Raw genomic sequence first — 12,137 nt, 5'->3', positions numbered from 1 at the left:
TCACTGCAGCACCTCTTGGAAAGCTCCTCACCTGTCACCTTTTCAGGGACAGCAGCCACCAAAAGGCAGAAGGCAGAACAAGCATGCAGGGCCAGCAACCTGCAGAGGAACACCCTTTACAGGAGCCACAAGAGATGCCAGCTCTCAGTTTGTAAAGCTCTGGTGTGAAATCAAAGCAACACCTCTGGTTCTTTGGTTTCTTTAGAGAAAAATCTTTGATTAATTTATTCTCTTGGCCACATTAAGCATTCATGAATCACATAAAAAACAGAATTCTGTGGTGAAAAGTAAGTCCCTGTTTTTGCAGAGAAGGAAGGAGGGAAATCTAAGAGTGTGGATCAGATGTTTTGTGTCAGGCATGGACATGCAGAGGGGGCATGCTCCCGTAGGACAGTCTTGGCTGCTGGAGAGCCAGGAACCATTGGTGGGAGGAAGCCTTTCCCGTTCAGATGAACAGCAGGGAAGCTGGAGAAGCGATACAAAGAGAGCAGGAAGCTGAAACTACATGGCTGCTGTTTCCAGCTTGAAAATGCCAAGGGGCTCAAAGGTTTCCTTCGCCCTTCACACGTACTGTAAACCCCCAGCAAATATGAGACAAATACCATCAGCGTAGTGGGGAACAGCTAATTCACAGCAGCACAAGCAATGTCAGCAGCAAGCAACAAAACACCCTACATGTCTTGTTGTATATATATTTCTCCCACATCTCTAAGTACTTAACTCACACAATCACTTAATAATGAGCAAAAATTAACGGCTAACAATTAAAAATCTTATTAAGGAAGCACATTTCTAGCAGAGGCTCTGAAAACAAGGAGGTGGCATGTCATTAAATGAATCCCTGTGAAAAAGGTAAAACAAACATATACATGCTTGGTCATGGCAATTCGGCTATTTCAGAACAATTGCAGATGTGCCTCTGGAACCAGACCTGATCTGTCGGCTACTTCTGGGTCAGCCCCTCAGAGACTGTGGTGCTTTCCCTAGCAAGGCTCTGAAACTCGCCCTGCAAATGACAAGAGGCAAAGAAGGATTGAGAAGGTATTTTGGATGCTAGTTAGCAAATTCTCACTTAAATGAGAAGGCGAACCTAAAGAAATTGGAGCTGACCTTCACACTAGCTGGAGCAGAAGGTTGTTATTAAAGGAACCAGTGAGAGGAACAGTGCAGTTATTCAATGTAATGGGTCACACAGGCCTATGTGTAGTTAAAAATAAAATCTATTACCTGGGAAAATCAGCTCAGACGACTCTATATCACTGACCCCTCACTGCATTTCCTCATACTGAGCTCCACCAAGCCCATCATTCTCACAGATTTGCCATCCCACTCTGGCAGGTGCTCCTGAACAGCTGGTAACTGCTGATGTATTTATTCCCCAGCTCCCACAACCAAAAAATAATAACAATAATAAAGAAAAGGAAGAGCATGTATACCCCTTAAATGGGGAAGTGACCAGGGCTCACGGTTGGAAATTCATAGAGTCATAGAATATCCCGTGTTGGAAGGGACCCACAAGGATTATTAAGTCCAACTCCTGGCTCCCCAAAGGACCACCCAAAAAGTCAGATTATGTGTATGACAGCCTTGTCCAAATGCTTCTTGAGCTCCGGCAAGTTCAGTGCCGTGACCACTTCCCTGGGGAGCCTGTTCCAGTGCCCGACCACCCTCTCGGTGAAGAACATTTTCCTGATATCCAGCCTGACCCTCCCCTGTCCCAGCTCCATGCCGTCCCCTCGGGTCCTGTCGCTGTCCCCAGAGAGCAGAGCTCAGCGCCTGCCCCCCCGCTCCCCTCGTGAGGGAGCTGCAGGCCGCCATCAGGCCTCCTCTGTCACCTCCCGGCTGAACAATCCAAGCGACTTCAGCTGCTTCTCCTACGTCTTCCCCTATAGACCCTTCTCCATCTTTATTGCCTTCCTTTGGACACTGTCTAACAGTTTTACGTCTTCCTTCCTTATACTCTGGTGCCCAGAACTGCATATAGTACTTGAAGTGAGGCCGCACCAGCTCAGAGCAGAGCAGGAAAATCCCCTCCCTTGGCCGGCTAGCAATGCCGTGCTTGATGCACCCCAGGATACGGTTGGCCCTCCTGGCCGCCAAGGCACGCCGCTGGCTCATGTTCAGCTTGCTGTCGACCAAAAGCCCCAGATCCCTTTCTGCGGGGCTGCTCTCCAGCCTCTCGTCCCCCACTCTGTACGTACAGCCAGGGTTACCCCTTCCCAGGTGCAGAATCCGGCACTTGCTCTTGTTAAACTTCATATTATTAGGGATCGCCCAGCTCTCTGATTTGTCCAGATCTCTCTCCAAGGCCTCATCAACCTCGACAGAGTCAAAAGCTGCAGCCAATTTGGAATCATTTGTGAACTTGCTCAAAAATCCTTCAAGTCCTTCATCCAAATTGTTAATGAAAACACTGAAGAGGACTGATCCTAAAATGGAGCCCTGGGGAACCCCACTAGTGACAGATCACCAGCCTGATGTAACCCCATTTACAAGAGCCCTCTGGGTCTCACCCGTCAGCCCATTGTTCACCCATCTTACTATGCTTTTATCTAACTGTATTCTGGTCACTTTGTCCAGACGGATACTGTGAGAGACAGTATTGAAAGCTTTACTGAAATCCAGAAAGATTGCATCAACTGTCTTCCTTTGGGCAACGAGATGGGTGATCTTGTCATAAAATGAAATTAAGTTTGTAGTGGAAGGCAGTCTGGAGGAAGATGACAGATTTCTACAAGGTTTCTAAAAGCTTCTAAATTGCCATCTCTAAACTTTGTGTTCAACAGCAGGTTCAGGCACAGAATTCATACCTCCGTCTTCACGACCAACCTGGCACACACATGATTAACTGATCCTCATACTCCAAATGCTCTGAAGTGTAACTACAGTTTTCAGTCATGCTAAAAAGTTAATGTAAAATTGAATCCTCAGATGATTTAAGGAGCTGGCAATGCCACTGAAGTAAGAGCAGCCAAGCTGAGGACAGAAAAAGGTTTCTAATAGCTGTGTGTCTTTGAGAAATAGCATAAAAAAAGAAGTCTAACCTAACATTTTCCAAACAAGACTTTCTTTCAGATGTTCACTTTTTATCTTTTTATTTTTATAAAAACTGCAGTCTTTCATCCTCTGTAGTCTTTCCAAGACTACATTTCATGGGTAAAAATTGTTTCAGCTTAATCTCTGATCTAGCATCCATAGCCAGTTTCTAACTCTAACACAAAAATAACGTGGCTGATTAGATTATTTTTCTTAATTTCTCAGTGATCTGCTGGAAAACATTTTACAGAATATAATCAATTCTGGACAAAAAGACTAATCCCAAAAGCCTGGTCATCATATAACTATCATCAACTCCTACTTTCTTATTAACAGTATTGTTTTCTAAATCACCACCTCCTGGAGCCATGTGATTACATATGAAATTCCACTTTGGGGGATTTTCTTCAATAATTGTCTGACCTTGCTGACTCCAAAGTGTCTAACTCAGATGACCTTAAAGGCTTAGAAAGCAGTAGGGGGAAGAAAGATAATCCCCAATTTATCATTAATTTTCAAGCTATACAATACTTAGGGACCGGATTCATTACTTTTAACATATATATTTGAGCCTCAGGATAGTTCTTACCCTTGTAGACAGCAGTGTCTGTCATGTCCAGACCAAAGGCAGCGGAGCTTGGGGACAAATCCCTTTGTTTCTTTCAAGCCGAAATAAGCGCGCTGATTTCCAGCAGTATCTGATCTCCAGTGCTTTGGCAGGAGTTAGCCCAACTCAGCCTTCCCACCACCACACACCCACCAGCTGCCCACTGCCAGCACCCCAATATCACTGTCCTATTGAGCATTGCATGCAGATCCACGGCCAACAGTAAGAGAGGATTATGCAGGTTACGTTACACTCACGCAGACCTTACTCTGCCGAACCCAAGAGCCTGCACACGCTCAGCTCCCACTGGTTGCACAAGCTAGCCATTAGCTGGTACCTGCCACCTGGCATTTCTCACCACGAGGCTCAAAAACGGGAAGGTAATCACAGAAAGAGATGTATAAATAGCAACTGTCTTGAGGAAAACTATGTCCCCCAGAAGTCGTCTGGATTGCCACGGTTTGGCACAGAGAAATGTTAAGGTCAGGACGTGTGTAGCTCCCAGAGACTAGCAACCTCTTACGTGAGACATGGCAGAGGGATAAAAAGGTGCCTGTGTTGAATGGGAAAAGCCTGGAATGGTCCAAAATTAAGCTATCCCCAAGCTTCGCGTGTGGAAGGCTGGAGGCACTTTCAGCATCCCAGTGCAGATGTGCTTTGGCAGTCTAAATGCTGGATTATCTCTAGCACTGGGAAGTCTGTTCCCTCACTTAGGGCTGCGTTACGTCTCTTCCCTCTCCAGTGCTGTGATTTCTGTCTCATGGTTGCCTCAGAGCAGAGCATCCTGAAAGTGCCATGCTTGCTTTCTGAAATGCTGTCTTCCCCGCCTCCCACCCCCCGTCCTCCCCCCCATTTTTTTGAAAACTCACCAGGCACCATTCCTGTCAGCGCTGGAGCTGAGTAGCTGCCCTGTCCGGCAGGGGGGACGTGTGGAGGGTATCCTGGGAGGGTTGTGCTTGCCAGCTCACGACCTGAGGAATCAAACCAACAAATCACCACGTGAGCATCACGACCAGTGGACGTCGTTTTACATCTCCCCAAACACTGTGAAAACAGCCATGCATTTGTCATAACTACTCTGCAAGTACCAGAGTGGGATTTTTAGCCTGGCAGAGGGAGAAGACACAATTTCCCTTCCTCTGTAAGCTGCCGTAACGCTCTGACAAAAAGAGAGATGGAAAGGGGAAGAGACGAACACTGCAGGGAGCAAAAGTCACCAGTTTCAACTCCAGCTGCTCTCCCTTTATTCCCAAGTTTATCCAAAGTTCGGGTTTATAAAGTCAGAAACAGCAAAATGTGAAATAACACTGATTTTAATGACACTTTCCCAGAAAACTCTCTAGGAAATCACACCGCATGGTCTGATGGCTTGCAGAGATCTAAACACAAAGCAGGACATTATTTGTATCTCTTATTAAGGCAGTTTAAGAAAAACACACACACACACACTGAGGCCTGAAACCAGTCCAAAAAACTTGGCTGTTGCTCCAGAAAAAGGGGAGTCAGATTCACGTACACAGCCTGACAGAGCACTCGTTACTTAGACTACAGACTGTCCCTCTGTCCTTCCTACAGAGCTTCTATGGCTCATCCACATCCTGAAGGCATTCAAGGCTCAAAACAGGCACGTCATTTGTTCTCCAGTTTTAGAGGGAAGGAGGATTCCTAATGGAAGGACATCATGAGTTCTGATTATTCAATCTGGGCTGAAAACAGCTCTTTTAGATTAAAACATTCTCCCCTCATAACTGCCCTGTTTCCTGGTCTCCTGCACAACATGGAAGTCTGATTATGCCATCTCTGCAGCCTGGGGAATGTGAAAGTATCTCTGGTCTCCTTAAATTTGGTCAGAGGACGTCAGCTTCACCCCCTCAACTTGCAGGCAGTGCGAGGTAAACAGTGATCTCCCCTGCCTGCCACCCCACCAACATGGGTCCCAGAAGGGCTGCCACTGCTGTTCCCTTCCTCTCCCCTTTCTATCACCACAAAACAGCAGAAGCCTCATTTCCCAAAGGTATCCAGTTCTCTGGCAGCATACGTCCAACAGGTGAGCTTCCCTTCTCGTCTTACACACTGACCACTCCCCAGTGCTCATCTTCTGATAGCTATTAAAAAAAAAAAAAGGAAAAAAAAAGCCTACATTGCCGTATAATTTATTCAAATATATAGAAATATTACAACATATTTCAATACCCAAACCTCCGTCATATTCTTCATGGTTAGGATCATTGTCAACAGCACTGGGCAACATAGCCACCATTGGAGACACCAAGAAAAGTTGATTCTCAGCTCTTCCATAAATAAAGGCAACGACACTCACAGACTAATATATTCTACAGGTAGCAGGCTGGTCTGGTTTCCATTGCATCCCATTTCCAAGTTGAAAGTTCTGCCATTTGCCTACAAATGTCACTTCGGCAGAGCCTGGGAGGTAGCCAAGGGGAGCTGGCACGGACCAAGGGAACAGCTGCAAGTGCTGCAACCCTGTCTTGTCCTCTTGATTCATCTGATATGCTTACCCAAAAAAGAGAATAGAGCATCACTGTCCTCAGTGAGATTTTCCCCGAATACAGGCAAGCTTCAATTGTGTTCTAATAATTAGTTTCAGAGAAACATCAACAACCCTAGCACAAAAAGAGGGTAAGGAGCAGCGTCCATACCAGGATGTCCATACTGTACAAGAGCAAAGCACATCTGCATTTTAGTAGTGGGCCACAGAGACTTCAGGACACTCATATTCCTGAGCTCCTTTGGCCTGGTCTCTTTTAAAGGCTATTAGATGGCTAAAGTTGGAGGCAGGGCAAGGATGGCTTGGAGGCAGAGCTTCCTCCCTCCTGTCTTTACATCCTGCAGGACAGAGCAGCTCAGCTGCCACCCCCAGCCTTAGGAGAAGCTCAGCTAGAGCAGAGCCTATCGGGATTTTCCAACGACAATTTCTGCCAGCACCGTGAGGCCACTGTCTAAAGCTTCAGGTGCCCAAACACCTTGCCGAGTTTGCCTGAAGTGGCCTCCCCACGGAGAGGCCGGCAGCCCCGGTAGTACCCGTACCTGCAGGGGTATCTGCTGGCCTTCAGTCAGCACGCCGGGCACGACGATGGGTCTCCCACCCCTGCACAGTCACAGCTGGCCCACAGCTCAAAAATTTATCACCGAGGAAACAGTTACCTGTAATTTTCATGTGACCGTGTGTTGCAAATTTTATGCCAGATTTATATGTAAAAAAAAAACGGCAGAACTACGGAATGGCAGCCTGTTTTCCAGTGAGCAACCACTCCCACTCCGCTGGCTGGTGACACCAGCACTTATTTTTCCCTAAAATTGAGACTGAGAATGAAAGAAAAGAGCAAAACGATAGACTCCATATGCTTGGGCTCCATCTCTGCCATCTCAGGAAATCCATTAACAAAGGGATGTAAAATATACTGTAGAAGCCTGCAGAGTTTATAACACCGGTGCTTAAAGCATCAGCAGACAGTTCCTGCAGCTCACCGCCCTCGCTGGGGATGGGGAGATAACCTCATGTCATGGCACGTGGGGCTGACAGTGTGTCACTGTCAGTGACAGAGCGCGCACACACAGCTCACTCCTTCCTACTGCAAACAGGATGGGCCCCTAAACCGGATAACTGATTAGCTGACAAATACCTGTTTACGTTTTGCAGATAACTAACTGTTTCTGACCTTCCTGGCAAAGGAGATAGTCCTGAGGGCCATGAAATGACTCTATCCATGTTACCTTTGAGGATAAATATTCAAGAGAGAGTGCCACATCCAGGGGCCCTGGCTCACTGCCCCTCATGCCACTTCAGTCTGCAGGAGACCCTGACATATCCTTCAGGTGTCCTCACTGGGCTTACTCAAGTCACCAGGGAGCATCTTCAAGGTGTGCATCATCAGCACGCCTCTGACCTGTCAGACGCGATGGGCTTGTTCATCCAGCCCCCCATGAAGGCAGGACACAGACATGTTCTTTGAGTGGGAAGTGGTGAGGCTGGCAACATCCTTACTAGGGTGGGAGTTACGTCCTTTCCGCTCAACATGGCCAGGTCCCAAGGAAGTTCTGTCTCATCCACGTACGATCTTTACCTTTTCACAGGCACTTTGCACCACCCCAGGGCAGTAACACATTATTCCTTGACTTCCAGCTGCACTTTGGATACCCCAGGTCCAGGCTGCAAAGCCTAGAAGGACTTTTTGAATCTTCATCTTGAGCTAACATATTCTGGAAGCTCAGGGGAGCATAGAGCATCCAGGCATGATGCTGAGGAGATGGGATGCTTTTGCACGAGTATGGCATGCCACTGATGTCACGCAGTATACCACTTTCACACAATATCCTATGTCTGCAAGCCCAACAGCAAAGTGTCACCATCCACGAGGACAGCAATTAAACCAGAGACTGGCTTGAAGTAGGTTTATGGGCACAGGATTAAAATAACAGCAACCCTAGAAGTGATGTGTGGACAAAAAACATGAATACAGGACTATCTGCACTCAACAACCCTTGCCACAGCACCATACAGTCAAATAAGCCCTCTTGGAAACGCAAAACTGCAGAGTAGAGGAAACCTGAGATCTGGACGACTAGGGAAGCCTTCATCGTGGAGATGGGGGCGAGGAGCCCATTTTCAGTTTTCAGTACTGCTACAGACAAGCCACTTTCTATCTCCAAGTCTTGTCTTTTCCATCTCTCCAACGGAGGGAGTTCACCACTTCTTGAATGAGTCTGAAGGATGAGCACTGCAGCATTCTGAGTAATGTGACATTTAAAATGCTTTTCCCCACCAAAGTGCTTTACAACAAGGAGCACACCAGCCTGAGCTCCAGCAGGCAGGCTGCAGCACGTGCTTACCAGCGTCGCCTTGTGACTTGCCACCCAGAGATGAACATGCACCCAACTGGAGAGGGGCTGAGGGCCACAAAGCTGCGCAGCGGTGGCATGCCACGAGGTGGAGTGCATGCACCCTGGCTGGCATCGGGGCAGTGTCGCAAGCATCTCTTTTGCAGATAAGTATGTAAGTACGTGACCATCTTGAGCTTGCTACAGGGATGAAAAGCTGCTCATCATTTTGAGTTTGAGGCATATTCCTGATGGAATTCATTCTGCATTACTCCAGAAACTAGAATATAATGATGCTAAATAATAACAATATCAACTGGCACTATGGGACCAGAGGCCGCAGCTACGTGTCAAAGTGCTTGGCTCTGTACACAGACGATATGCAATGAATGTCCATCCTTCCATTCACCGGCAGCTGACAGCTTGCTTGCACTGAGAGCAAATTATCATTTCTCAGAAAAAGTGCAAATAAGTAATTTTCTTCCATAAAAGAAATTATTTTGCAACCAGCAGCAGGAGAGCTCAGCAACACTCCCTCCAAGCACGCATGGTAAGCAGCACTCAGACACTGGCAAATGCCCTGCTCCTACACACGATACTAGAGTCTGGCAATGTGCAGCAGGAAAGGCCTCTTGTCTCCAAACCACAGTGAGAAAAAAATGAGGGAATGGTTCAGGAGCATTCTTCATTTGACTTACCTTTTTTTTTTTTTTTTTTTAGAAAAAAAAAAAAAGCAGTGAAGAGCATTTCCAAGTGTGTCTTTGTATAATAAAGTGTGTAAACGTGAGTCCAATTAACTTCACACTTAACTACTAATGAAATTATCTCATTTTGCTATCAGCTCAACTCTCATCCATGGCAGTAATTAACCACTGGGGGTTGTCACTCCCAGACACATGACACGAGGACTTCCTCAAGCTCAGGTGCTTCAAACCCTTGCAGAATTCATTACCCTGACAGTGTGAAAACCCTTCACTTTCAATACCACAGGGCACCAACATGGTTTTTTTTTTTCCCTTTATCTAACTGATTGCCAGTAACAGTATGAAAGAAATGAATCCACTGGAGAGGTAATTAATTACTGCAAAGGATACATTAGAAAATGCAGGGGGTTCAGGTGGTGGGGAGGGTAGTTCAGAAGCTCTTTTGCCAATGCCTCAGAATTGCTCCTCTGCAATGGAGGGGCATTTTTCTCTTTGAGGTGCCTGTGGGCTGTACTGAAGCAACGCTAGCCATGCACAGTAGCTTCCACTCGCTGTTTCATGCCTACAGCAGACCTCAGGAACTTGGGCAAGGACTAGGCAGTGCATTGTGCTAACAGGATAATCCCACCTCCCCAGAGACAAAGGTTCAAACGTGGAATAGCTCACTGGTACTATAAAAAACAGCCGCACAGTTTGTGGATGCCCCCGTGTGTTTGCTCTTGCCACAGGCACGTTCACAAAGTCGTTGGCTGGTCTGAAATAGCCACCCAAGGCAGTGTGCGCCCCATGTCATGCCCCATGCTGGGGGTGCTCCACCACGGAACCAAGAAGTTCCCCAGGGCCCCATGCAGACAGGTCACAAGGCAGAGACTGAAGCAGTCAAACTTACTACAAAAGAGACTTTTCTCTGAAAAATCTGGTTCCTCCTATGAAAAGCTCTTCCTTGGCCAAGTGACGACTTTGGTAATACTGCCCCTGTTGTTCAAATCATTATCAGGAGGAAAACATTTTGATCAACCTCACAACCCTCTCGGCAGGAGAAGGTCCTCTAGGCATCACGGAATGATAGGAGCAGAATGGTTTCTGTTGGAAGGGACCCTTAAAGACCACCAAGCCCCACCACCAGCTCCTGCTCCCCCCGCCGGGGGCACGTGTCACACTGACAGTCCGCCTGGGGTAGAGAAGCACCCCAACTGGAAATGAGCTTCTCCTGAAAAAAATACCCAGCTTTACCACATGCAATAAAAAACAGCACTCGGCATGACAACGTCACAAAACCTCTGCTGTTACCATCTCCCAGTCTGGCCACAGCCGTAACACAGGAGGCAGGAATTAATCCTCTTCTCTCCTTTCCCGGAGGTACAGTGGAATTATAAAACTCAGCTGTCCCGAGTGAATTTTAAGGATTTGTTTGGCGTGCCTTTCACCTTTACACCTGACTCCCAAAATCTGGAGGGGACTGGAGCTCGGGGTGTCAGGCAGCACCAGCCCTTGGACCTTGCTCCCCGTGCCCTGCCCCATCCCCTGCCTTGCGACCGACCCCTCTGCCCTGCCGGGCTGGTGAGGACCGGGCTCGCTCAGTCCAGAGCCCCCAGGAGCACGTCCCAGCCTTTGCTCCAGCCACGCTGTCCAGCCTACATGCGATCAAGGCTTTGCTTCCTGACGATGTCTGCGGTCTGGATGTGGTCACATCTTCCCTGGTTACGCCAGGGGAGGACAGGCCACCGGCACAAGACCCAGACAAACTGAAGTGCAGCTGTGAATGAATAACTTCCCCCCTGTGCTCATCTAGCTCTATTTGTGGACATCAAACCAATTGCAGCATGCTTACTGCTATGAGTTACCTCTCCCACACCTAATTAGAGGCAGATAAAACAGTGGTAACAGACAGATCACCTGTAATGATTTTGCTGACTCGATTATTCTTCTGACAATTAGCTCTGGCTGCCAAAACCTCACAGGAATGTCAAAGTCTACTTCCTACAAAGCAGGTAATGTCACAGGTGTGACCATGAAATCAATAATGAGGCATAGCTCTTGCAGAGGGCATCCAGGTCAGATGGAACAGCCCTTAAATTAAACATTGATAAGCAGAACACAATTATCCATCATGTTTAAGTGCCTGCGTGAAATTAGCAGCCAGGGAATGGGAGCAGTGGGGGAAAGATTAGTGGAGGAGGTATTGAAATGCACAGTGTCCACCGTGACTGTGGATGCAAGGGCTTGTGACAGCATCACTGTAATCTGCTATCAAGGCCATAAAATTCAAATTAAGCGCACTGCACTGAAATGGGGGTTGCAGTTGTGGGTTTATTTTTCTTCTCACCTGCAAAGCAGCCACAGATGTCTAAAGGAGTCCAGAGCTGCCCTTCATATCAGGTGTATCTCTTGCGCTTCCCATTGACACTACTACACTTTTTAAAAAGAGGCAGGGCAGGTAAAAGAAAAAGGAAAGAAGATCAACACTTTCTTGTACAGACAAAATACAGTGGAGAAGTACGGAAGAAACCTCCAATCTTTTTGTTTCCCTGCAATTTCTAAGCAACAATTTTGGAGCTGCAAAATGTCTCTTCTGAACAATTTCTCTTGCCTGCTTTTGCGTAAAACTCCTGTCCTTTTTTTCTTCTAGCCTAGCCGCTGAGCTGTTCTGCCCCAGGAACAACCTGACAGCCCAGCTTATTAAGTACTTTTTAGAGCTGTTAGCATAAGAAGGCTTTGTCTGCAGACCTGAGGCAAGGATGACCACTAAGCTGCACTCTGTCACCCATCTCGAACTACAGAGTCTACCTGGCTCTCTTTCCCCTCACTTAACACACACATGCAGGATTAGAAGTCTGTAGTTTGACCCCCCCATGTTTAAGATGTGCGTGGGCACACAGACACACACACACAGAGTATTGGAGGGGACACCTGTGTGGAGACGAGAAAAAGATACCCTGAGGCAGACAATG

At 47.3% G+C, this 12,137-nt stretch overlaps 1 protein-coding gene across 5 annotated transcripts in view; it reads right to left on the bottom strand.

Moving 5' to 3' along the window:
• Positions 1 to 12,137, bottom strand: part of PAX5 (paired box 5) — a 146,277-nt gene that overhangs the window by 36,876 nt on the left and 97,264 nt on the right. For all 5 annotated transcript variants that reach the window (XM_083816833.1, XM_083816834.1, XM_083816831.1 and 2 more), the window contains one exon: positions 4,513 to 4,614. In XM_083816833.1, the coding sequence (XP_083672959.1) occupies positions 4,513 to 4,614 (102 nt within the window). The remainder of the gene's footprint in view (positions 1 to 4,512; positions 4,615 to 12,137) is intronic.

Source organism: Anser anser (genome assembly GCF_964211835.1).
Source record: "Anser anser genome assembly, chromosome: Z".
Taxonomy (NCBI): Eukaryota; Metazoa; Chordata; class Aves; order Anseriformes; family Anatidae; genus Anser; species Anser anser.
This window is presented reverse-complemented; position numbering and strand designations above follow the sequence as displayed.